We start from the raw sequence: 26,641 nt of genomic DNA on the forward strand, positions 1-26,641 counted from the left end.
AGCTGGCAGTTTGAGGTCTGTGTAGATGGACGATTCCCTCTGCCACGCATACGGTGTATATCCCCTGAAGCCAGCACTTTGAGTCGATCTAGATGGACTATTTCCTTTCCTTCTCCCTGTTCTTCTTCTTCTTCTTCTTTTCTTTCTCCCTTTATTTTCTCTTTCTCTCTGTTTTCTATTTTCTCTTCGTCTTTCAAGGCATAGTGCGCGAGTTCAGGGGCAGGACAATTCACAATTCATTTGCTGGTTGGGGGGCGGTTTTCTTCAGGGCAAAAACCTGATGGCGGTCTGGTATCTTGCCGGCTCTGGACGGGACCTATGTACCTACTTATGCGATGGCAAACTGGGAGCCATGGATCTTTTGTTACATCGGCAGAGAACTTCTTCTTCTTGTTCTTATGGGCACGATGCCTCTTTCGTGGTATATCTGCAGAGGGTGGGTAGGCACTTGCCGGTACCTTCATCTATGCACTACATGTACGAGTATACAGTAATAAAAAAACAATCACCATTTCCAGACGCCTCAAGTCCCTGTCCACCATTCAGTACCTCGGTGGTGCAATCATCAAGGTACCACGTTTGAGGCCGCCCATCTAAACCTTAATGCTAGCATAACATCTAAGGTACCGCCTGGGAGGGTGCAATGTCACATTCTACGACTTCAGAGACATGACTTGGCAAGAGCCATTATGGATAATAAAAGAAAAGAGTGGCCAAGTTAAGATTCATAGTAAAGGGACTCTTTACAAAAGAAGAAGCTTCTCTTTCATCCTATGCTACATCTGTCCAAGCAATCTTCCGCACATACTCATGAGTCCCTACCCAGGGCTCCGTTGGCTTGTTCTTCTTGTTGTTGTGCCAGTCCATCTTCCCTGTCTCTCCGACAAAGGAGAAAGGGGGAAAAGGACGAAGGTCTTCAAGATGACAACAGGGCAAGCCACCAGGATAGGCCTCACATCATCGGGTATCGATCATACTGCTTCGCACAAGGCGTGGAATATAAAGAGAAGAAAACACCACTCGTCATCGTCATCTCCATGCTGCCAACGCTAGTCCCCAGAGGACCCAAATCCCCGGGGACAGCATTGACAGGCAGAAATGAATTGAGAAGAGTAATGGGGGGAATCAAAAGTCATCTGCGTATCGCGGGAAGAAAAAGAATAAGAAAATATAGAGAGGGGAAAATAAGAAAGATTTGTTGCGCTCGTAAACTCTTGAAAGGCCAGGGCAGCTGTAGCGACGCCCTCAACTATAAGCGAGAGGCAGAAAGATGCGGTAGAGACAGGAGGCGGCTCCGGCTAAGTGGATGGAAAATGTGATCCGTCCCATCGCATACGCACAGAGCATGGATTATGATGTGCCTGAATCCAGGCTTTTCAGATCATGTTGGGTTTCCGGCCATGCAAGGAAAGGGAGTCCGCGGTCAGCAAACGTCCCCAGGACAAAAAGAAAAAGGACTTGTTTCGCTTCAAAGGAAAGGGCCACATGAGAGCGGCCACACTATGCAATGAGCAAATCAAAAGTGGTGATGACGGCAAATGGAGCTTTATCGTGCATGGGGAAGATCGCGGTGCTTGAGCCTGTTCGTCCGCCAGCCTTCATACCACTGCTCCCTGCTTGCCTCACGCAGCTCAGCGCGCCACTCAGTGAAGACGGCTTCCTTCAAGCGTACAAAGTTGCAGTGCTCCTCGTTGTAGGGATCAGCAAATCCCCAGGGGAACTGCCGACCGATGACGCCGGGCTCGTACAAGTCGGGGCTAATGATGGAAAGGGGGAGGAACGGCGCCTCCTCTTCCTTGGCCTCCTCTTGGGACTTGTGCTTGCGGATGGAGTTGGTGGAGAGTCTCTTTGAATGGCCTGCAGAGACAGGTGATGCCACTGGCTCGTCTGATTCGGCTTCATCGGACTCCTCTTCAATAACGCTGCTGTTATCCTCGTCTAGGCCCAGGGCCTCCAGAGGATCCAGGTTTGCTGTCTTGATGCTGTCCCAGACTGCCTTTCTGAGAACACTCATGTGCTTGGTAGTGATGGTATCGGCCTTGGAAATGACAGGGATGACGGTGGTCTTGTACTGGAGAGTTCGGAGAACTTGAAGGTCAATGTCCTCATCGAGAGCACCAATGGTTCGAGCGGTGCCATGTTTTCCGTTGGGGTAGCCATTGCGCGAGGCAGCAAGTTTCGCGGTCGCAATATTGCGATCCAGGCGCGAGGGATCCATGACATAGAAAGCCGCGTGGATATGGGTATCCTTGACACCTGGAGAGCGTACGACCTTCATTTCCTCGGCAAAGGTCTCTTCAAACTTGCTCTCCAAGAAAGCAGACATTTCTCTCAACTGAAGATCAACGACATTCTTCTCCAGACCCTCAGAGTCCCAGAGGGTCAGTCCAATCCGCTCGCCATCGATTTCCGTCTCCAGGTAGTGGGGGATGAAGTTGCCGACGGGAGGGATAGAAGCTTGTATCGCCTCTTCATCCTGCTTTCTGCCCTGCTTCTTTGCCGGAAGCGCCAAGGCAGTCTTGAGAAACTCGAGAAACGAGGTTTTGCCGGCATTTTGCGTTCCCAGGATCAGAATGCTGGTGATGAGGTTAGCTTACTTGCCGTTTGAGTTTTCATCTCTAGTTGAGGGTTGGGATGAGGAGAGAATGGACGGAAAGATGAGTAGGTATGAATGGAGTGATGGCTTACTTGAATGGGGTCGGGTCCTTGCGTCTGCGAATCCTCCTTGGGTTGTTGATGGTGCTCATAGCACTGCTGGCATAGCTGTAACGACCCCGGTTCGTCATGCTCTCAGATCTGGCATAGGGGTCAAAGGCATTGGCGGGGATGGGGGGAATTGGGATGTTGTTGGGAACGGCACGAGCAGGCTCCGCAGAGGAGCGGCTGCTCGAATCGCGGGCAGAATGGCTGCTTGGTGCGACGGGATTGGCCTGCAGCTCGGGTGCAAACGACTTCGACAGCTGCTCGGAGCCGCTGAAGAATTCGGGCAGCTTGGGAGCGGCTCGTGAAGTGGGCGGATGCTGGCGGTCGACTTCGGCGTGGGCCTTTCTATTGCCCTTGCCCAAGTCGCCGCTCTTTGTCCGTTTGAGAAGCATTCCGAAGCTCGAGCGACGAGGCGAACTCATTCTCTAGCCAGTGACGAAATGCTGGGTGTGTGAAGGCTCGTCGAAGGTCGATGGAGCCGCTGCGTGGAAGTTATGTTGGAGAATTGAAAGCAAGTAATGTGCCGCGACGACAATGACGACGGAAGATGTAGTAGTCAGGTGGGCGGTATCGACTGCTGGAGCACCGGGGAGGTAGATGCGAGATTGAGACGAAATTCCTACTCAGCACACAAAGGTCAGAAAGAACTGAAACCTCAAGCGACTTTGGATTGTTGGTCTGCTGCCGGGGCTGGGCTTTCGTTTCCCACAGCGCTGGAGACGCAACAGGGGAACTCGTCAAGGCGCAAAATAAAGCAAACACCAGCCGTCAAAGCACTGCGGTAACAAAGAAGAAGAGGAAGATGACATGCATACCCAAACAAACGATTCCTTTGTAAAAGGATGTCAATGCAGGTCTAATGCACCAGCTACGTAGGCAAAGAGGCGGGGAGGCGGGGCTTCTGCAGCGGAGACGACTCCAATTCGATCGTAATGGTCACTAGATGATGTCGGGAGGCGATTAGCAGCCATTCAGAAGCAGAAAGTCAGGGTCTCAGGGTTCCGGTCGCCAGGCGACGCGTTGGGAGGGTCGAACGCTGCCGCCGACAGCCGCGGGCCAACTGGAACAGCCCCCCCAATGCTATGTCGCGACTGTTTTTCCCCAAGCCCAAAATTGGGCTTCTCGAGCATCTGTCACCAAGCAGCTGGCCGTGTCTCCATCACTGCGTCTGCAGCTGGCCATGCCGCATCGCAAGAGAGGTCGGTTTTGTCGCAAGGCTGAAGCTTGCCGCCGCCGCCGCCCATAGGGAGCCAGTCAATACCGTCTCCAGGGCCGCGCCACTTCAGGATGGCCCAGCAGCAGCAATTGCACTTCCATGGCTCATTGAGGAGCTGGCAGCACGGAAATTGTCGCAATTGTCGCACTCGTCGTGGGTCTTGAACAGGGCAGCAGACCGTGAAAGGGGAGCGAGAGGGAAAGAATGCAGAGCAGCGGAATGAAGACAAAGTGATGCCGATTCTCGGTAACTTACAATTGCGTGTTTGAGTGATTCGTGGTTGCCCGTGAGCTTTTCCGTCTCTTGCTCCTTCTTGTTAGGCGATCGAGACGGCGATTGTAATTTGATTTTTATTTGTTTTTTCTTGCTTCTTCTTGGTCCAGCCGAGACGCGGGGAAGTTGGTCAAGATCGTAGGAAAGCGCAAGTGGTGCGTGGTTGTTCCTGTCTTGACTCGAGGTGTGAAAGAAAAGCGGAAAAAAAAGAGGCAACAGAGCCGGGGGTTTTGCTGGAGCTCGACACCGCTTTGACTCAGCTCGTGAACCTGCGCAAAGCTTTTTCTTGTTGCGGTACAGGTATCACCAGGGCCAGGGTCACGGCTTACAAGTACAGCCTGCTCGGTCGGATGTCACAGCGGTAACGAGCGCGAGAGAGAGAAGAGAACAAGGACTTGTCGGCAGCGTCAAGCGCCGAAGAAGCCAGGGGAGGGGAGCGGCGAATCGGCAAAGAAAGGTCGAGGATATCGCGGCGATGAGGCAAGGGAACAGAATCGAGCGAGCGAAGGCTTTAGCACTCCCAAAGAAAGAAATGTGAAAAGGGAAAAGAAGAGTTGGGAGAGATGAGAGGGAGGGAGCGCACATCGGCTCCGACAGCTTGCGCGCGTTTGTCCTCGTTCGTCTCTGGCTTCTGCACCAACTCTTGGGCTTCAGGGGAGCCACCGACAGCCAGTGCCAGCAGAAGCGCCAATCGAGGGTCCTAGGTTCGTGATGCTAGGTGACCCTGGCCCCATTTCGCCTCTCCACAAGCGCATCTAACCAGCCCTGGCAAGGCATCATGTCATGGCGATTGCAGGTCTCCTGCTGGCCGGTCCTGCGACCCCTGGCGAGCATGAAACACGGCATCTGAAGCTACCAAGCTACTTACCTGACTGCGTCTTGATTCGACGCGACGACTTCGAAAACGTTGCTTTGCCACGACACACAGAGGGAGGCCGGCGCAGGTATCATCATATGAAAACCCAGGAGAGCAGGCAGATCTTTTCTTCCATACCTTGTTGGCTACCTACAGAACAGGCCTAAACACCATCACGGGCTGATTGCTCTCGCAGGTACGGCGGATCTAGCAAGGTATCGACATAGGTAGGTACCCATCTACCTGGACTGCCTACCTACCAAGGTATCAAGGTAGAGCAGGTATCGTCTGCCACGGTCCATGTAAGTGCAAGTGGTACGCAACACGAATCACGACAGCTGCTTACTACCTAACCTGCCACGACATTATCGTAATACCTACCTACTAGTAATGCTACCAGGAGAGCCTGCATAGGTAGGTACCTTAAGGTAGGTAGGTAGGTATGTTCAAGGCACAATGTCACAAGCTTGCTATTGGGCTTTTCGTTCTGTGAGGCATACTACCACTACAGAGTACAAGCACCTCGTACTTGTATGCCGTGCTCTCTCGCATGCAGTACCAGCGCATACATAAGATAGGACATACCTAGGTACTAGGTATCAGCCGGGGGCCTCGTTGGCTCGGTTGGGTTGCGACGCACTTGCATCCTCCGCACCTCAAATGCCGCCCCTCGAATGAGATTTCCCTTGAAACCAGCGAGGACAGGCTAATCACCCTTAAGGATAAGACTATGCATGGCTCCCGAAGAAGAGGTGAAATGAACAATGGCAGCAATAGCAGCAATAGCAACAATAGCTCGGGAAATCACTCGTCAACACCATGTCGGATCTTTGTCCTTAGTCTTGGGCCGCTCAAATTGCAACGGCAAAGAGCCCGCCTTGGTCTGCGGGAGTCGCTCGATTCAGGACACAGAGGGAGCTGGAAACAAATTATCATTCTTGGTCTGGGGCCAAGTCCCATCGCGGAGCTTTGCCCGATTCTTGGCACCGACTCCAGCAAGTCCCCTGCGATCCCTGCAAGCGTTTAAGATTGCAGGTCCGCTTCTATTCGCCATCTCGAGAAGTCGTCACGCTACTCAGACACCAATCACGCATCGCCCTTGGTTCCATCGGTTTCCTCTCGCGTGGTCAAGGTGAAACCGGGCTCGACAGGGCCACAAAAGCCCGCCAAGCTAGTAGCCGCAGGACGAGGCTGACACTACTAGTAATTCCAATACTACTACTAGAAGGACGGAGATGAGAAGACCGTTCTGCATGTACGTACTTCGGCGGCCGACGGAGCACTCATCGTCTTGAATTACTCGTGCAAGCAGGAGGAACTTGACAACCTCTCGGGGTACTCAGTTGCAGACGAGGAAGCTTATCTAGAGAGTGACATACATACGATCCATGGAGGTGCCTATAGACGGTACGAAAGCCCCTCCACCTAGGTATCTAAGGTACTTACTCTCTACAACTCACTCCAGGAGATTAGAAAACACATCGATTCCGCCATCTTCAGACAATAAGGTAGACATGTAAAGCAAGGCAAAGGCTGCCAATGCCGTCTCGGTGAGTGGTATATCGTCTATACTCGTACAAGGATATGAATCCATAGAGGTCATCAGGTGTACCGGGGTGTCCAAATGCCAACCGCTCTTTGTGCCCTCCTCTCTTCCCTTTATAAAGAAATGCAATGCGGTCCAACGCCTCTACCAACCAACCTCTTTGAGTGATTACTCGAGAACAAAGAAAAAGAGAAACAAACACCCCATCGGGTTCTCCGCAGGCGCCCTCTTCACCCTTCAAAGACCTCATGCTGCAACTCGATGCCGTACTCCTGCGCCATGTTCTTCATGCGACGCTCCATCTCATCCTCCATACCGCCGCCGAGACCAAGTAGCTGTCGCAGCTTGAAGAAATAAAAGGCAACATCCGTCAACGTCAAGACCGACTTGAAGATGATGTGCCGCCACGCATTGTTCAGCCGCTGCACCCAGGGAAGATTGGGGTCCTCGTAGAGACTGCGACTTGCCCACTCGCCCATCATCTTGATACGGTTGACGGGCGATCCCAGGTATTGGTTGTTGCCCTGGACGATGCGCATGTTCCGGCCGATGAAGATGAGCTCCTTAGGCCACTTGTCCTCGTCTGCGAGAATGTCGCGAATACCTTGCTTCATTCTCTGTTGCAGATAGTAGTGCCGCTCCGCAGGAGAGAGGCCTTCGAGCTCCTTGATGTCTTTCTGCATGGAGGACTCGCCGCCCTCGTACGGCTTCATCAGGGTCGCGCTCGCAAACATGTCGGCAGCCTTGATGCCCCATTTCTCCGTCACCTCAACGACGGTTCGGTTGTCAAACGTCATGAGGGCCTTCCAGAACCTGCCATACTCGTGGCGGAACTTGGGCGACATGTAGACATAGAGGCCATGGTCTATCAGCACAAGCTCCGCGCGGCCGCTAGGAAGTCGCCGGATAAAGATGTTTCCCGGGTGAGGATCACAGTGGACGACACCCCATTTGAAGATTTGGGCGGAAAAGAGGTCTACCATGGTAGTCATGACCTCTTTCGTCGTTAGGCCAAGGCCGCCTCTCCCGCGAAGGCCCTTCCATTCCTGGCGCTCGGGCTTGATCTTTTCCTGGTAGGGATTTGTGCGAAGCTCGCGGCGGGCGACATCCATGTCAACCGGCGGCAGGGGAGCGCCGGCTCCGGGGCTGCCTTTTCCGTATCCACCCAACCATCTCGAGGTCATGGCCTTCTTGTCCCACAGTCTGATGCCCTCTATCCATTCGGTCGTCATTACTCGCTTCGTGGTGAGGTCAGAATACACAGTGGGGATGTAGACCCGCCCTCTGAGACGGCTCTCTGAGTTGACCAGCTCGCGCATCGTCTCGGAGTTTCTCGCCTCGCTCAAGAAGTCCGTCTCCAGCTCTAGGCGCTCGGAGATGAAAGGTACCAATGTATAGAGGGGAAGGTCGAACCACTTGGAGAATATCCAGGTCACGGTCCTGTTCAGTTCAGACAGTCAGCGTTGGAACCATGCAGTGCGAGAAAGAAAGGGAAATAAAAGCTGTAGCAAGGGGGGAAGCGACATACTTGAAAGTCCATAGATCCCAAGAGATTTGGGTCTGAATCTCTGGCTTTTGAATCTTGATAGCGACCTCTCTCCCATCGGGAAGCCTTGCCCAGTGAACTTGCGCAACACTTGCGCTGGCGCGGGCCTTTCTCTCCATGACGCCATAGCCCTCCTTTCCGCTGAAGCTGACTCCAAACACTTCCTCGACGCTCTTGCCAAAGTCCTGCCGTATCACCGCCTCCACAGCCTTCCAGTCGTCCTGCGGCGCATCGTCAAACATTCTGCCGAACATTTTCTGGAATTCGGGCGGCAGCACGGCGCTTTGCATGGCGATGGCCTGGCCGATCTTGAGATAGAGCCCGCCGTTTGCGCGCAGCAGGTGGAAGAGCCGTTCGGCATTGCGCATGTGCAGATCAGGCACGGTCCCTCCGACCCAGGGCTCCGGCCGGAAGTTGATCTTGTAGTCGAGGGCGGCGACGAGCGCCGTGCCAAACGTGCGAAGCGACCGCCCAACGCTGGAGGCGTAGAACTGCCGGTCGACAACGTAGATGCCACCGCCGACGACGGCCGTGACAAGCAGTCGACGCCCCCATTTCCGGCTGCCCTTGTACTCCTTGGCGGCTCGCGGCGCTCCCAGATCTGCTGGGGACGGAGGCCGTAGAGGCTGGAAAGGCCCCGAGTTTTGTATGCGCCGGACGAAGACGTCATACCGTGAGGGCACGCGACTTCGCAGCAGAGCTTGTCTGGAGTGGCTCAGGCCGAGGCCGCTGCGACAGAGCATGCCAGGCATTGTCGAGGATCGAGTGGCTCTATCGCGGCGTCATCCGGGAGAGGAAGGGGAAGGACATGGACGAGATGGAGAATGGCAAGATGGATGCAGTCGGCAGAAAAGGTGGGATGGAGGCGGTGCCTTGGAGGGTGTCCCCGGCATTTTGTGGCTCCCCGGATGGCCGGTCGGTGCCGACTTGGGGTTGATCCGAGGTTTGGCCATTCAGATTCACGGATATACGATGACGGAAGTTGGCATCTTGGGCAGGTTTTTGTTCTCTTTTTTTTTTTTCAGTTGTCGTATACCTATTAGGGCTTATTTTCTCTTCTCGGTTCAGGTTCTATCTTTCCTTTGGAGACAGCTTTTGAACACAGTTGTCGTCTCTGCTTCGAAGACTTGCTGAGAATCCTATGCTAGGTAGTTTGGTAGTCAAGTCCGCTACCCGTACTTGATGCTGAGTATAGGAAATGTTCACAGCGCCGTTTCATGAGATACACATCAAGTCAGGCAAGAAAAAACTCGATAGTAAAACCCCACCAGTAGCCCATGTTCTGGAAAAGAGGGAGTAGTTCCAACTTAATCGATGGTCTGCCTTCTTCAATTGTGAAAATGCCCGCCTGATATTCTAGGGTAAGTATTAGAGGTTGTCGCTCCATGTCCGCAATAGCAACAGGTACATTCTCTTACCTATGTTCAGCACGCCAGGAACAATCTATGACGGAATGTCTCATGCTGACTGATAAGCGAGCGATAAGATAGGCGGATGTACTAAGGTACCTGGTACTCCGACCAGAGCTTCGCGTCGGGTACGAGTACGAGGCGAAAGCATGCGGGGAAGAGCTTAATCATACAGATCATACAGACGGGAGTCTCGTCGTCACTGCAGGTTCTATGTATAGAGCGGCATATTACTTGCGTCACTGAATCTTCCCTGGGAATTCAAAAGCGCCAGTCACTGCGAGATGACGCGTAGACATGTCGCATGCCCTGGTTTCGCGCATACGGAAAAGCTGGGAAACCACCTGCTATTTGTACAAAGCGCATCATGCTTTGCCTTGTCGACTTGGCACGCCAGCGTGTAATTCCCGAAACAGGGCCTGTCTGGTTGCCCACACACAGGGGTACCGTTTCGGGGGCATTTGGAGCAGCTGCGAAACGGAGAGTGCCTGGCCTTTCGATGATCTCGACTCCTCACGAGAATGAATCTTCTTCTACCTACTTACCTTATCGTATGTACTTGCTCACATCGTGGACAATCAAAGAGACGGATGAATGGTGTACATGTTTGATCGCTGTGTTACCGGCTTCCACTTCATCTCTTCGGCTGCCATGTCACTTATTATCTCAGGAGCTCTACGATGATAAGCGGCCCCTTATCAAAAGTCTCCGCATCAAACCACAGGCGCCCAAATGCAGCGGTCACTCGTGTCACCTTCCTCACTGGAAGTCGCACGCAATTGGGCTTGTGAAATCTCTAGCATTGGCCGGTGGCTTTCTGCGGATGACATGCTGCGCAACACAATGTCGATAGCGTGGCCCCAAAAAAACATGGCTTCAAAGCCACACAGATTTCTTCGTGTTCTTCTGTCCTTGTACGATATGAGGGCCAGGAACGGGGAGAATCTGTGTGGCGCTTGTGGACCTGCAGCGAAATGCGGGTCAGGCGAGACACGGGCGAGGAAAATCAATGGGGCAACGGCCCAGTTTGTTCCCGGCCCTTTGTGGTCTTGTGGGCAAGACAGCCGAGCGCAGGGCATTTGATTAGCGGACAGCACCACTATAACTTACGGGGGGTTAAGATTCAGGAACGCGCACATTGCAAGAGCTGCCACAATCAATGCGTGCTCCTCGACGTTCGCATACTAGTAGTATTTTCGCAAGGCACAGGCCGACATGTAGTTCCTGTGATCTTGGGGCGCGGAATGAGTGTCCTCGTAATCTAGGCACCAGAATGCTCATTGTGTGACGCCAATGGCTTGTGCCTTTCGTATTGCGACTCGCATTAGAATTTGCGCCTCTCCAAAGGCTCCAAACTCAATTTCAATTTCCAGTCCTAATGTTGCATCAGGTTCATCTCAGAGGGTACCGCCTCCTAGCACCTGCTGTTCAGTCAGGCACAAAGTACCCCGGCCGCCAAAGAAGTGTGCAGCGAGACATGGAGTTCTCGAGCACGCCCACGGCCTGGAGTCAGCGCTATGCTCAACCAGGGCCTAGCAGCCGCGAACGGCCGGTGGATTCATGTCCTGTCTGGGCTTGGGGAGTCTCCCTGGAGGGGATGGACTCTTCGGTTGGCTGAGATGCGCTAAATGCACTACGAGTCCGGCACCTTAGCGCTGCATCCATCACTGGAACGTTTGAGCTTGTGCTGGGCTAGGTTGGTACCTACCTGTATCCATTAACCTACTCTGTGTGCAGGTGCGCTCTTCCAGCACCTTGCCGGAGTGCTCCATCTCGTCGCTACAACGCTCGCTGCAGTTGAACCTGTCTTCTGGAGGTGTCTGCCCGGTCTCTCTACTCCTCTCCGGCATCATCGCCAGACCTCGATCCTTTTCACGGTCTCTCCTCCACCCCCCTTTCTGACGCTCGTTGTTTGCTTGCCGCACACTCGCAGATCCATAATACCAAGGTCATCAGCCCAGACGGCGGGCCCACCTAGAGCAAACAGCAATCTGGGTGCCGCACTCGTCGAGTCTTCTCTCCCATCTCTCTCGCCTGGGGCGGCTCATTCGTTCTTGTTGAGTGGCTCGACGCGCGAATTGTCCTGCTGGGTTCTCATGCGCCATCGCCGAATCGCATTTGCCATCACAACTATTGCTACCGGCCGACGCTGCCCTGGATGATGTGGAGGATTGCGACAATAGCCCAGTAACGCATCTTGGGGGGGCCATTCATTCGTTCAGCCCATTCGCGCACGATACGGCGATACCCAGTCGCTCGCAAACCAAACCCACCACTCTACTCTAAACATCGAGCCTTTCTTTCTCCTGCTCCTCACGCCATTGCCTCGCACTTTACTCGGTCCGACGGCCAAGGGAACACAAGCAATAACATATTGATATTCGTCCCACCGACCCGTCCTGCCGCCGCTCCTGAGACTCTGCTGCTCTCCCTCGCCCCGCGTCGCCTAGTCGACGGTTGTTACTGCTGGGCGTTTTCTGCTCAACCGTCAACATGCTTCGACCGGCGACGCCCTTGACCGTGCTGCTTGGAATTGCCTTTGCTTTGCTGCTCCTATCCGTCTTGTCGGCCCCCATCATCTCGGCCATCCCCCTCGGCAGTTCTCAGGATGTCCAGTTTGGCGTCTTTGGCTTTTGCCGGCCCTCGGGCTGCAGCAGCGTCGGCATTGGCTATGACATTGGTGAGAATACCCATCATTACATGACCCCGTGCTTGTGCCCATGATTCTCCGTGTCCTCCTCAGCCTCGACTCCATATTTGATTGCTGGGCTTGCAATGTTTCCCAACAAATGGCAGCGCGGTAACTAACAAGAATGTGCGTATAGCGAGCGTCCTCACCGACACGAAGAGCTCGTCGTTTGATCTGCCCAGTGGCGTTCGCCATACGCTCTCTTCAATCCTGATACTTCACCCCGTCGCCGCCTTTCTCACCCTCGTCATGCTTCTGATGGCCGTTGCTGCCCACTTCCGCGCTGCTTCGCACTCGTCAAGGTATCTGCTGTTCTTCCTCGTCTTCAACCTCGTCACGTTGCTCGTGTGTGTGGCTGCTTTCGTCATCGACGTCCTACTCTTCATACCTCACATGGCATGGGGCACCTACATTGTTTTGGCTGCCACTGTTCTCGTTTTCTTGAGTCTTCTGGTCTCTTGCGCCATGCGACGCACTCTGGTTAGCAGGAAAGACCGAAAGCGGAGAATTGCAGAGAATGCCGAGATGAGCGGAGAGAACTACTACAACCGAGAGAATCAGGCGCCGAAATCTACCTTTACCATGACGACCCAGCCTACCATGCCAGTTGTGAGTGGTGGCAACGGCACACAAGACATCCTGCCTACGTTCGCTACGTACGAGACTCCAAGAGATGACCAAGTCAGCGACGAGCGCATCCCTCTAACACAGCGAACCACATCCGAAAGATCGCCCCATGGAAGGCAGCCCGCGCCCGCCGACATGGCTGCCGTTGCGGGCAGCGAGATTGGCAGTGCTTACAGCGGACCGCAGAGGTCCGCATCCCAGGACTCGTATGGCAACTACGGCAACGTGCCACCCAACGCCTACGGACAAGCCGGCCAGCCGTACGATGGTCGCTCGAATCGAGTCCCCATCAGGAGAGAGACGGACCCCGTCAATGGCTATGGCGCTGGCGGCCGTGGCGGCTATGGAGCCCCCATGAGAGGACGGGGCGGCTATGGCCCTCCCGGCCGGGGTGGATACGGCCCGCGAGGCGGTGGACGTGGAGGATACGGACCGCCATCTCGCGCAGGCTACAATGGCTCATACTACCACATGCCCAGGGGCGGAGGACGTGGCCCTTCGCCGATGAACAACCCTAATGATGGCGTGGCCGGGCAATACAACAGAATGCCGTCGCCATCGCAGCAAGGCTATGCTGGAGCACCGCAGCAGCCGCTACAGGCAGACGTCCCCCTAAACCCGGCTCCGTCCGGCGCCGGCAACACATACGTCCCTTACCGCCCGAATATCGATCTGCCAAGGGCTGAGTCCCCCCCACCACTGCCGGAACCTACCGAATCTGCCGTCTCGTCGGTACCAAACGCCATTGAGATGGATGCGACGCCGGCTGCCGCGGCAAGCAGCAACAATGGCCAGTTCGGCAACCTCAGAGATAGCGACACAGACGTTGCCGGAATGGTGGACCTCCAACAGGGCCAGCAGCCCTTATCCACGCAGAGAGACACGTTCGCCAGCGATGGGAGCAGGTACTCTCAAGATGAGTATGTATTGTACTGTGTTGCAGCCTCCCTCCACCCAGGTACCCTCGCCGTTCATCAAGTAGGTGGCTAACCAATTCGAAAGTACATCTAGGCAATTTGCCCCCTCTCGTGCCCAGTGGAACCAAGAGGCTGGGAGAGACTCACCTCGGGTACCCGTAGCAAACTCGTCGCGCGGACCTACCCCGAATATGTCTGGCATGACTGCGCCAGTGGTTGATGCCAAGGGCAAGGGCGACTACTACGAAGACGTCGACCCTCGTTTTGACCAAACAGTTTATACACCCCCGCGTCGCCAGACTCCTCCGCCGCCGCTGCAGCTAAACACGGTCGACTACGAAGATATACGAGTTCCCGCCAGCGGCACTCGCAGCCCCGCCGAATCGGAACACTCCAACTTTACCTCCATCTCGCAACGTGGGATCAACCCACAATGGAGCCCGCAACCCCCAGTGCCCCAACGCCGACCAGTACAACAGCGCCATGACATGATCCTGGACAATCCCGATTTCAAGCTCCCGGGAGGTCGAGCGACGGCAGCGGGGAAGCGCAGAGGACCAGGGATGATGCCGTAGAGCGCGTATCCGAACTGATCTATCTAGCGCGACATTGGATGCTGCCTTTTGATGCTGTATGCGTCGGCTTCTTCTTCTCCTTCCACCAATTGCTCCTTCTTCCATAACCTTTCCAACCTTGCACCTTGCATCTGCTTTCTTTTTCCATGGTTATGATCACCCCAAGGAGGGTGCTTCAACTCTTTCATTGCAGATTCTTATTTAATTTCCATCCTCTCTCATCTTCGACTCGACGACGGCATGTTTGGCCTAGATCTCACTCTACAACTCATGATACTCTTGCCTCCCCCGGGCAGAGAGGCATATTAACTTCGCGACGCCTTCCTCTTCAACCTCGTGTCGATTTCTCTATAGGTACACTACTGTATATGGCAATGGCCGACACCTCTGTGTCCCTGGCTAGGTTTGATTTCTCTGTTCACAGTAATGCGACAGGCTGCCCTTCTCACGGGTGTTGGGGGATTGGGGACTTCTACTTTGAGATGAGGGCCATTTGTCTTTCTGTTTTTTTCTTTTCCCTTCTGTTCACATACGATAGCTCGGAACATCATACCCAGGGAGGTTCAATCGGAACGAATCCAAAGTAGCAAGACGTCCCTCGCTTGTTTCTCTGATTTGGCATTGAACATGTTACGCAGTACGCGCGGCTGTCAGGATACCTAGGTAGTGAGCAGACGAACACGACGCTTAGCTACCCATCTGTACGATTTCATGACCATTGCCAATTCAAGTTTGTCCACCGCTCAGCAATGTGCCTCGTTCATGTCGTCTGCCGAGTCTTCGAATCTGCAACATGCAAGCGAGGATAACGACCGGAGCAGGAAACTTGGCCGAGAACCTGGAGCCGAGGAATTGTTGAGCTTGACAACAGCCCGACGAAGCTATATCCCAATATGGCTCTGAAGGCTTGCGGCGCTGGATGATAAAACGCCCGATTCACTGACGATGCTTTAGGGCTGGACTGATGACTACTACCAGGTGGGAAAGGCAGCACATATAAACTTCTGTATGTGCGCCGGCGAGTTCAACATTTTCTGCCACTGTTCTCTGTTCAAGTCGGTTCACTTTTGCACCTGGGTGGCGGCCGGCTGCCAGTTCACCAGCTGCCTCACACTCCTCCGTTCACTTCAAAAAGGCGCGTGGGCCACCTGCTTCCTTTCTTTCTTCTCACATTTCCATCACCTCCTTTCTCCATCTTCTCCTTCTCTCACTTTCTTGCATTTCTTTCCGATCTTCGGTTCTCTCTCTCGCTTCTCCTTGTTTCGTTCTTGGAAACTCGCACACGCCACGTCACAACCTCGTCTCGTTGTCTCGTTGCCTCGGCCATCTAATTTTGGAAAGCCAAAGGTAAGTCAGCCAGAGTCCATCTGCTGCTATCTATTCCTTCCTTTCCTGCTTTTTGCCTTGGCCGGCCGCGTGTCCAAATATCGTGCGCGGAAGGAGGCCCCCAGCCAGTGGTGCCTTGGGGACTTTCCGTTCCCGATTCACCCAGCTTCTCTCGCCTTTTTCCTATCCTCCCACTTTGACTTCCGCCTCCTCGCTTATTTTTCTGCCTCTTCTTTTCCTGCTCTTCACTCCTCCTCCCCCGATCTCTCTCTCTTCTCACATTGACATCTCTCCTTGACCTTCTTCGCAAGCTCGCTGGGACTTCCGGAATTTCTTGCATCGTTTTTCTCGCTGGGCCTTTCCGCCTCGCAGTCATCTTTGATTTGAGTACCTTTCTTATCGGCACAGGAAAAAAAAAAAAACAGGAATCAGATCTTGGAGAAGAGACAGGCTTTTGGGAATCTCCATTGCCTGTTTGATTCCATCAGCATAGTGGCCGCAATTTGGACTCTGCCATCCTCTTTGGCTTTGAATCGTGAATACTGGCCCTCTCTCCCTTTACACCCCCCCCTCTCCCATATGCAACCTTGAGGCTCTGGTCTTCCGAGAGTGCTTCCACTTCCACACTTCCCATAGACTTGCTCTCTTCCGCTCGATTCTCGCTTCGCAGCTAACACGGACCTTCCTCCAGTTTTCGTATACTGTCGCACCTGACCTCTTTTATTTCTTCGACAGGTAGTTGTGGTGCCCTCATCTGACAAGATATGGAGCCATCTGCGTCGGCAATGGACGAGGTACCATCCTCACCACTCCCTCCATCCCCAACTCCTGCGGCAACGACTCCAGTCTCGTCTCAACCAACCTATACGACTGCAGGGACCATCTATAATCCCAGCTCTTCGCAGCGGCTCCAGCCTCCCGCTCGCCGTGGTCGCCTCTTCAAGCTGAACGTCGAGGCTGCCACTTTCGTCCTTGATGCCTCGAAATTTGGTTCTCCCAGACCCATCCTGTCTGATCAAGGGTTCAAGTCCGACACAAACGCGAGGACGCCGGCCGTTGCACCCGTTCAGCAGTATAGCCCTCTGCAGCAGAACTATGATCGCGCAGTGAGCCCTGCTACCAGTCCAGATCGCGAAGCCGCCATGTCGCCCCGACCTTTCACGCTGCACAACCCGCCTCTTCGAGCTGGAGTTGACTCCCTACCGCCTTCTCGCCTCGACACGGGCCACGGGTTCATGGCCACAGTCGACTCTAGCGACGATGAGAACGATAGCATCTCTGTAGGTGCTCTGCGGAACATGACGGTCAAGTCTCTCCAGAACCTGGCTTCGTACCCGAACCCGAACCAGAAGAGCGCTCAGAAGGCGCTGCTTCGGGGGACAAGACCCAAGGCCGGCAGCAGTCTCGGAAGCGGGTTATCTGTATTGGCCCAGCCATTCACATACCGCAACATGAGTCCCGGCGGCGTAAGGCTCTCCTCAAGCGATGAGCCTTCCATTGGATTGCGACCTGCTCTGTCAGACCCCAGCGCACTTCACCAGAGCTACATGGACCGTCGACGAGGACCTCGCATGGTTACTTCCGATGCTGGACCGAGCGGCACTTATGCCAGTCTCTTCGAATCTCGACGCTCGACGCCCTCTACGAACGGCGACATGCCAGACTCTCGTCCTATGGCGTCGATGCATCTCGCCACAGGTCCAGGTGCGCCCAAGCCGTTGACGGCTGGGCCTCCCGGCCAACGCCAGTACCGTCCTTCCACCTTTGAGTCCACCTTCAAGGCGCTCAAGAGCCAGGCGGCGGCCTATCAGGCGTCCGTCACCGATGTTGAAGATGACATGGATGCCCATCCGCTCACTCCCGGGGCGTTCAGCACCGTAACATCGGCGGCGCAATGCCAGAGCTTCTCTGCAGAGGACGAAGAGTATCGGCCTGCTGCTGAGAGAATGTTCAGCGAAACCCCCCAAGCCATGTCCGTGGCCGCCGACAAGGCATTTGGTAAAAGCAGAGAGACTCCAGCCGCTCCAGCCATTCCTCCCGACACTCTATTGTACCTGACTATCCACTCCGAACCGGACTGGCCACGGGAGCGCGAGCCTACTCATGATGCTCGCGAGATCACCCCCACGACCTATGGTATGCGAGGAATCGGCATTAGCAGCTGCGACACCCCGGATCAATTCTGTTTCGATTCAGCCGGCTCGGTTCACGGTGCCCCGTCAAGCATGCCGCCAGGTTGGCATTCGGGGATGCACCATGGCAAATGTTTTCACGGGGACGAGCCTACTGGCCCAATGTTCCCCCAGCAAACGGGGCCGAAAATCCTGACCCAACAGGAGCTTGCGGAACGGAGCTGGCGACTCAACGTCTGCTGGTATGGTGGCATAGCCAAGGACGTCACTTTGTCGAGGGCCTTTCTCAAGCCCGTTACCCGGACTGCCAAGCGACCAGTCACAGGGAGCATTTATGGCGCAGTTGGCGATGGGCGTCCTATCGGTACGAAGAAGAATGACTCGGCTGCCCGAGGTGACAGCGCCTGCTTGAAGAGCAGCAACTCAATGAAGTCCATCAACAGTGACGTTGCCGGCCTTGCGCTTCTTGGCGAGGTTTTGAGCCGTGCCACTTAGAGGCCGCCAACGAAAGGGACTCTACGGGGCAAGCATGCCAGGGAGATTGCCAGACGCGGAACAGTTACAGTAGTTATGGTTATGGTTATAGTTGCCTCCTTTTCTCTCTCTTTCTCTCGCTCTCTTTTTTTTTAATTATCAAGGTGTCATATGACACATCTAATGTTTGGCCAGGAGGGTTGGATGCACAGGAACAAAGCAGGAGTACCGGTTTGAGAGGTGGAAAGGGGGGGAAGTTGAGAACAGATCCTGGAATCCTAGAATAGTAGTTTTGCAAGTCGAGTGCCAATAATAACATATTATAATGCAGGATTGTTTGTCCTTCCCGAGAATGTTGAGAGACCCGTGAGTGGAAATCATTGTATGCTTGGGGCATGTGATTTGTTGGAATCGCTAGACGGATGATGCAAGATAACCACATGTTCACGTATCCACAAGGTTGAAGACGAAACAGGCCAATGGGGGTGATTTGGGGGAGGTTGATTCCAAAGACGCAGCTGGCGGGAGATCGAACCGGGCCACCCCTATCGGCACCGGGCAAAATGTCTATGGCCACTGGGTAAGCGCGCTAAAGATTTAAGGTTGCGATAGCGCTGCGCTAAAGAGAGGTACATAAGCTATCGAGTAAATGCCATATAATTTGATGTACCTTTTACGGCGCTGTAATATGGTTACAGCAGCTGCTGCAGCGCTGGATTAAGGGCGATTGCAGCTGTTGCAGAGCGCTGAATTAAAAGCGATTGTAGCTGCAGCGCTGGATTAAGGGCGATTGCAGCTGTTATAGAGCGCTGGATTAGAAGCGATTGCAGCTATTGCAGAGCGCTAGATTAAAAGCGATTGCAGCTATTACAGAGCGCTGGATTAAAAGCAATTGCAGCTATTGCAGAGCGCTGGATTGAAAGCGATTGCAGCTATTACAGAGCGCTGGATTAAAAGCGATTGCAGCTGCAGTGCTGGATTGAGGGCGATTGCAGCTATTGCAGAGCGCTGGATTAAAAGCGATTGCAGCTGCAGTGCTGGATTGAGGGCGATTGCAGCTATTGCAGAGCGCTGGATTGAAAGCGATTGCAGCTGCAGAGCGCTGTAATTACAGCAGCTATAGCAAGAGAGCGGATGAAGTACCTACGTACCTTAACCCTAGCGCGGCGCCGTTGCGAGCTAAGGGCTCTAGTATGCTCCACCCGGTGGCCATAGATGATTTGCCCGGTGCCGATAGGGGTGGCCATCGAACCGCGGAAAGACAATGGGGCCGAAAGGTGGATATTACCGCAAGGAGTAGGTACCTTACTATGGGGTTCACTCATGAACCGGTCATTTAACTCTTCTTGTGTAAGAGGTAGGTACCTGATGTCTGGACTCGGGAGGCGGCGGGATTGAATGGATGATGCGAGCTACATGTACGGAGTATGTACAGATTAACACATGGGCTCCCGCTTTGGCCGTGATACAGAACGGCTGATCAGCCGGCTAGTTTCAAGTCAGCCGTTCTGTCTCACGGCCTTTGTGGCGGCTCTTGGGTCCGATTTGATACGGTACCTTGATTTCGGGTGTTTATAGTGGGGGAAACCTTGTCTGTGTATTGCCGTGAAGGGCCATCATTTTCCTTCTTCCTTCTGCCTATCCTCCGTCTGGCTGTGTGTCTTTCCTTACCTGATCCTGTTCAAGGATTAGGCGGTTGAGGGAGAGGCATCATGACGGCCGCGCACGGCGTCATTGCGATTCTCGAGTCGACGTTTAACAGCTTGGACGTGGATAACATTCTGGCCCTGTATGCGGACGACGCCAAGTTGACAGCCCACTGTGAGTTTTCATGCTGCCGTCTCCTTTGCCGTACACACAGTTCCCACGCGTTCTTTTTCTTGCCCCAAGAGATGTCTGTTGGGATAAGAGCAAAATGTCACTTGTAACGGCGGGAGGCATATAGAATCAAGATCATGAGTGGCGGGCGGCTGAGCTGACCGATTTTGTCCTGCGTTGCTTGCCGGAAACAAAGTGTTTGGACTGGGAAACGTCGACAAGATGCACATCAGGGCCTTTTACGCCGACCTGTTCGCGTCCAACGACGGCGTCGAGTTCGTCACGCGGTGCATCAGCGGGACGCCGGACCTGGTCGTGTGGGAGTGCGACGTGCGGTGCAGGGCGAGGCGGGAGTCGGCGGCGCTGGGGATCGCGAGGGGGGAGGCCGTGGTGTTGAGGGGGGTGTCGCTGCTGAGCTGGAGGGAGGGCTTGATTGCGGAGCAAAAGGACTATTTCCATGTCGTGAGGGCGAGTTGAAGGAGAAGTTGGGAAGTAGGAAGGCAGACAGCTTCAGGGGGTGATTCGTAGGAATCGATCATCGTTGGAAGCTGCTTGAGGCTTGATGGGAGCCCTGATAAGGGCCATTAGGTTGGCGACGAATGTCACCAGAAGGGTAGCGCTGAAGCCATATTGAAGAGCCTGGGGGCACCAACGGCGCCGCAACATAAGGGGTTACAGGTGATTCATTATGGCCGACGGCCTCTATCAGCAAAAAAGGGCTTGCAGTCTCGACTTTGGCTCCCAGCTTCTGAGATTTGGTAGGGTAAGGCACCTGATGTGCTCGAGGCTATTCATCAGCCTACCTTAGGTAGGTAGACGAAGTAGGTACCTACTGCTTGGCCGCATAGGTACGTAGAGAGACTGCACGATTGTGATTTGAGCGATAGCTAAGGCACTTCCCGCAGATACTCGTATGCACGGATGGTGTGAGTGAATCACGACTGATGGCTCTCATTGGCTTGCTGACTTGTCACTCCAAAGACGTTGCAGCCATCTCGAACTTCATCCATCACCTTCTGCGGATATGGGCATCACACAAGCACGGGGCTATGACGTCAAGGAAGTAGTAGCTGATGCTGTGCGAAGTTGAGAAATAGGTGGTGAAAGCGCTCTCAGAACTCACTGCAGAAAGGACTACCAGCATGAGATGAGATGTTCTGAATTGTCTTCCGTCCTTGCACTGGCATACAAAGAATCGTTGAACCCAACGATATTGGACACAACCAGGATATTATTTCTTTGCTCTTGATATATAGAGTCCATCCTTCCACTCACTTCCAAGCTTGGGCCAAGTCCAGCTCTGGACCCTCCCCAAAACGGACTAGGGCGCAAATCGCTGCGAAAATTGACGTCGGTGGTCGGTTTGTTGTGCGCCAGAAAAATTGCTCGTGAAAGACCAGCCTGTTGTCTGCTAGAAGCAGCCATTGTTGATCATCTCGTCCGAGACGTGAACCCAACAGCCCAGGCAAAGACACGCGACCAGCGAAGCCAAGGACACGACTCTCCGGCTCAATCCCCCAATTTGCAAAAGTCTCAGTCCTTTGCGTTGCTTCCCTGTTCCTTTGCAGCGCCGGCCTCCGGGTCTCTCTCTCTTGCGGCGTGTTGTTCTCGTTGCAGCGTCATCCGGATTCGTCTGATCGTCGATGCCGTCCTGATCCCTACCTACCTACCGACCGATTCGAGCTTGAACGAACGAACGACGCGCGCCGTGCCGACAACGACGACAGCATCGACTCTCATATCTAGAGCACGACAACAATTCCACTGGGCAATTAGCTAGAGAAACAGGAAAAGCACGACAAGATGGTCTACGTGCGCCAGCGCAACCTCCCGGCCCTGAAAGAGTACAAGTACTCTGCCGTGGACCGGTCTCTCGTCTCCAAATACGTCTTGAAGCCCTTCTATACCAACTTCGTCATCAAGTGCTTCCCGATGAGCATGGCGCCGAACCTCATCACCTTGACTGGCTTCAGCTTCGTCGTCCTCAACTTCCTGACGATGCTGTGGTATAACCCGACGCTGGACCAGGACTGCCCGAGCTGGGTGTACTACAGCTGGGCCATTGGCTTGCTGCTCTACCAGACATTCGACGCCGTCGATGGTGCGCAAGCGTGAGTATTGTTCCATTTCTTGACGGGCGCTGTTCAAGAGCTGACGTAGCTGTGCAGGCGACGAACCAAGCAATCCGGACCCCTCGGCGAGCTCTTCGACCACGGCGTCGATGCCCTCAACACGACTCTCGAGGTTCTCATCTTTGCCGCTTCCCAGAACATGGGTCAAACATGGAAGACTGTGGCTACTCTCTTTGCCTGTAAGTCTCTCTGATTCTTTCTTTCTCTCTTTCTCCTTCTGTTCCTCGCTGCCCCTCTTCTCCCCCCTCTCTGCCCCTCCGTCGGCCCACTCGGCCCTGCATGCGAGTTGACTGTGCAAAGACGAAGGAAGACATGGCTCAATGAGTAGTGCTAATCCAACATCTTCAGCTCTCCTTACCTTTTACGTCCAGACCTGGGACGAGTACCACACCAAGACTCTGACCCTCGGCATCGTCAATGGGCCCGTTGAAGGCGTCCTGATTGTTGCCGCCGTCTTCGCCCTGACTGGCTATCTGGGAGGTGCGCACATCTGGCAGCAGAGCGCTTTCCGCGCCCTTGGCGTTCCCGCGTCTCTGGGCATTCCCGACTTCATCTATGATCTCACCTTTACCGAATGGTACATGGTTCAGGGCACCATTGTCCTCGTCTTCAACACCGTCGAGTCGTCCGTTAACGTCATCCGAGCCCGACGTGCCCGCGGAGACCGGTCCAGGGGCGCCCTCCTTGGCCTTGTGCCTTTCTTCTCCGTCTGGGCGCTCATCGTCACGTACCTCTACCTGCAGCCCAACATTCTGCACCACCATCTGATTCCCTTTGCCCTCTTCGCTGGCCTTGTCAATGCCTACAGCGTCGGGCAGATGATCACGGCGCACCTCACCAAGATGCCCTTCCCCTACTGGAACGTCCTCGGCTTGCTCCTTGGCTTTGGCGTCGCTGATTCCATTGGCCCGGTTTTGCTGGCCAACTATGGCGTCGGGTGGCCTAGCTCGCTCGGCGACGGCGTGTACCAGACGGCCTTTGTGTTCCTCATGCTTGGCACGGCTCTTGGTGTGTACGGAAGCTTTGTTGTGGACGTCATTGTTACCATTTGCGACTATCTCGACATCTGGTGCTTGACGATCAAGCATCCTCACGACGAGGCAGCTGCGGCGAAGCCCAATGGCATCAAGAGCCACTAAGAGATGGTCTGATACGTCGTGAATGACACAACATAACAGCACCATGAGCTCTCACCAGTGGCAGGTGCGGTGACGGTGACGGTGAATAGAGAAGACAGGTGAACGCCACGGACTTGAGAGTCAAACACAAAGACAACAAAGACATGAAGATGAAGAGATGACAAAGACAAGACAAGATTCGATAACGCGTTATGATGGATGATGCATTGCTTATTCGGGCCAATGGGCTTACATACGAGGAGAGGCGGGGGCTTTTTGATATAGACCGATGGGGGACATTTGTGCTTGCGCAACTCTTAGAAGTAGTTGCTGTGCATAATCCATGTTAGCAGAGTCTGGACTTGCTGGATTCCTATCAGACTTTGCTATGATTATTGGCAACTGAGCAGAAGAGGATGGGATGAGGCGAATATGAAGCAGGGCGTGTAATGACCGAGATTTGTAAGAAGTATTGACGTAATCAATCGATTCTCTCTTTGACCTTGTTCGCTTTGATATAGTCTGTCTGTTTCACAACAGAGCTGTTCGACTCTGGCCAAAATTCACACAGAGAAGGAAAAAAGAAAAAAGAAAAAGAAATCAGAAGAACATCCAAAAGATATTGAATCTCCGATACTGGGAATCGAACCCAGGGCTGCTCGGCACCCTTGGAATGAGAGCGAGCGATGTTAGCCACTACACCATATCGGATGTTATTGGATATTGTGGTTGGGTGCAATCTTGTATCAAGAGGCACCAGCAAAGAGCACAGTTTCTTTTTTCGGTCTGCCCTTGTCCATCCTAAGGGGTGAGCAGGATATCCAAGCTGACGAACACAAGCGTTCCCAACATAAGCCTTATGCCTAAACTTGTTATGGCCTGAAATTCCTAGGTAATATTTAATAAAGGTGTAATAATAAGCTCTCTTTTTTTATAAAAGACTAGCTAAAGAGAAAGAGAAAGAAAGGAAAATAAATAAACAGCTATAAATGCATTATAGGCCTAAGGCCTATAGTATTATAAGGTAGTCCTAAGTTATTAAGTAAGGACTACTTAATATATCCTTTTTAAAACTAATATATTATAATACTATTATAATATACTAAGAAATTAATAATATCTTATTAATTATAAAATATAAATTATTTTACTATATATAAAAAATATAAAATAAATTTAAAAAATAGCTACTATTTTTTTAATTAAAAAGAAATAATATTAATAAAAATAGTAAATTAAGTTAAGGTTTTCTAGTTATTAAAGTCTAGAAGTTACTTTTACTTATTAAAGTATAAGGCTTTTTTAATTTATAAAAATAAATTATTAAAGTAGTAATAAATAAAAATAAGTTATTAAAATAAAAATAAAGTTATAACTATAGCTAATATAATAATAAAAGCTTACTATTTTTAAAGTCTTAAGTAGCTTTTAATTTATTAAATAAAATACCTTTTTTATAAAAGATATATTAATACTATTAATATAATAGTTAAGGTTTAATAAAATGCTTATATTTTAAAGTGTTAAAAGTATAAAAAATAAATTTATTTTAATTAGTAAATAAAATGCCTTTTATAATAAAGGTCTTTTTAATAATTATAATTTAAGAAAAATAAAAAGGCTTATATTACTTTTTATTATAAATCTAGTATTTTTAAACTATTTTAAATATAAACTTATTATAATTTAAATCCTTATTAATATAAAAAAAGGAAATAAAATATAAAAAATAAAATATAGCTAAAGTAATAAAGTTAATATACTTATTATAATTACCTTTATTATTAAATAAATATATAAACTTAAAATAAATCTTTATTATTAAATAGTATTAACTATTTTTAAAAGCTTTATAAATTTAATATACTTAATTTTTATAAATAGCTTTATTAAACTATTTATAGTTATCTTTTATATATTAATTTACTATATTTTAAAGTTTTTTTATTTTACTTTATTAATAATTTATTTAAAATAAATATTTATATACTTTATTTATATTATATTATATTAATTAAAAATAGTAATTTTAATATTTTAAAAATTAATATATAAAATTATAAGCTTTTAGTTTTTAATACTTAAATTATTAAAAATCTTTTTAATTTAAATAGTTAATATTTTAGCTAAAGTAAGGTTTATAAATTTAGCTTTAATTAAACTTATAGTAATAATAGTTTATTTCTTACTTTTTTAATAAATTAATTTATTTTTAATTAATATAATATAGTCTACTATACTAAATCTTTTAGCTAAGTTATTAATAAATACTATATTAATATAAACCCTTAAATTAAAGTCTTTAATATTATATTTACTATTAAGTTAAATACCTAGGTTAATTATGCCTTAAAGGTATTAAAATAAATACTTTAAGATTTTCTTATAATATTTTATTAAATTAGTATTAGCTTTATAAAGCTTTTAAATAATATATATAATATTAAGCCTTATACTTATTAAAATAAAGTTTAAACTTTTTATTTATTTTAGCTATTCTTTTATTAATATAATAACTTTTTATTATTTTTAATTATAAAGAATTATTTTCTTAAGTAGCTATAAGGTTTTAGCTAAATTTTAAAATATTAAAATAAACTTAATAATAACTTTCTTAATATAAATGCCTTAATTAAGTATAATTATTTTATTTTTTTAATTTTTATAAACTTCTAGTTTTAAAAAAATAGCTATATTTTTTAGCTTTTTAATTTTAAATAAGCTTTTTAGCTATATTATTATATTATAAATAATTAATATTTTTAAGGCTATAACTATTATATTATTTATATATAAAATTAAAATAGTATTATTTTTATATTTAAAAATATAAAGCTTAAATTTAAAAGGTTTAAATTTAATTATAGCTAGTAGCTATATAGCTTTTTTAAATTATTATAAAAAAGCTTTTAAATAATTATAAAAAGCTTTTTTTAAATAATAGACTTTTTTAAATTTATTATTAAAGCCTAGTAGTTATTATATATAAACTTCCTTTTTAATATTTATATTAAAAAATACAGTAATAGTATTAAATTACTATTACTTAAAATTATTAATTACTATAATTAAATAAAATACTTTAATTAATATAAAATAAGCTACTATAATATAAAGTTCCTTTATTAAATAGTCTATCCCTTAAAGCTAATCTCCTTAAATAACTAAGTATACTTTTATTATAAAATTACTATTAGTAAAATACTTTAAATTATATATTTATTTATTATAAAGAATTATAGCATTCTTTAATAAATAACTAGGCGGTCGAGCCATCCTTTTAA

General features: G+C 50.3%; 6 protein-coding genes across 6 annotated transcripts; 4 read left to right on the forward strand and 2 right to left on the reverse strand.

Moving 5' to 3' along the window:
* Positions 1-1,546: 1,546 nt before the first annotated feature.
* On the reverse strand, positions 1,547-2,786 carry TRIREDRAFT_55912 (uncharacterized protein; the record flags this gene model as incomplete). Its single annotated transcript, XM_006962206.1, has 2 exons — positions 1,547-2,576; positions 2,689-2,786. 2 exons carry the CDS (start codon positions 2,784-2,786, stop codon positions 1,547-1,549), a joined length of 1,128 nt encoding a protein of 375 aa, XP_006962268.1.
* A 4,038-nt stretch (positions 2,787-6,824) lies between these two features.
* TRIREDRAFT_74570 (uncharacterized protein) lies at positions 6,825-8,883 on the reverse strand (the record flags this gene model as incomplete). The annotated part of the gene is made up of 2 exons (XM_006962207.1): positions 6,825-8,034; positions 8,123-8,883. 2 exons carry the CDS (start codon positions 8,881-8,883, stop codon positions 6,825-6,827), a joined length of 1,971 nt encoding a protein of 656 aa, XP_006962269.1.
* A 2,607-nt stretch (positions 8,884-11,490) lies between these two features.
* Positions 11,491-14,357, forward strand: TRIREDRAFT_21415 (uncharacterized protein; the record flags this gene model as incomplete). Its single annotated transcript, XM_006961903.1, has 3 exons — positions 11,491-12,229; positions 12,375-13,785; positions 13,877-14,357. Exons 1-3 carry the CDS (start codon positions 12,043-12,045, stop codon positions 14,355-14,357), a joined length of 2,079 nt encoding a protein of 692 aa, XP_006961965.1. The 5' UTR covers positions 11,491-12,042.
* A 2,111-nt stretch (positions 14,358-16,468) lies between these two features.
* Positions 16,469-18,310, forward strand: TRIREDRAFT_103437 (uncharacterized protein; the record flags this gene model as incomplete). The annotated part of the gene is made up of 1 exon (XM_006961994.1): positions 16,469-18,310. The coding sequence occupies one exon, from the start codon at positions 16,469-16,471 to the stop codon at positions 18,308-18,310; it is 1,842 nt and encodes a 613-aa protein (XP_006962056.1).
* Positions 18,311-20,001: 1,691 nt separating this feature from the next.
* TRIREDRAFT_103438 (uncharacterized protein) lies at positions 20,002-20,584 on the forward strand (the record flags this gene model as incomplete). Its single annotated transcript, XM_006961995.1, has 2 exons — positions 20,002-20,110; positions 20,304-20,584. 2 exons carry the CDS (start codon positions 20,002-20,004, stop codon positions 20,582-20,584), a joined length of 390 nt encoding a protein of 129 aa, XP_006962057.1.
* Positions 20,585-21,910: 1,326 nt separating this feature from the next.
* TRIREDRAFT_55627 (uncharacterized protein) lies at positions 21,911-23,378 on the forward strand (the record flags this gene model as incomplete). The annotated part of the gene is made up of 3 exons (XM_006961996.1): positions 21,911-22,218; positions 22,276-22,418; positions 22,588-23,378. The coding sequence occupies 3 exons, from the start codon at positions 21,911-21,913 to the stop codon at positions 23,376-23,378; spliced, it is 1,242 nt and encodes a 413-aa protein (XP_006962058.1).
* Positions 23,379-26,641: the final 3,263 nt, after the last annotated feature.

The sequence above is a fragment of the Trichoderma reesei genome, assembly GCF_000167675.1.
Source record: "Trichoderma reesei QM6a unplaced genomic scaffold TRIREscaffold_2, whole genome shotgun sequence".
NCBI classification, from domain to species: domain Eukaryota; kingdom Fungi; phylum Ascomycota; class Sordariomycetes; order Hypocreales; family Hypocreaceae; genus Trichoderma; species Trichoderma reesei.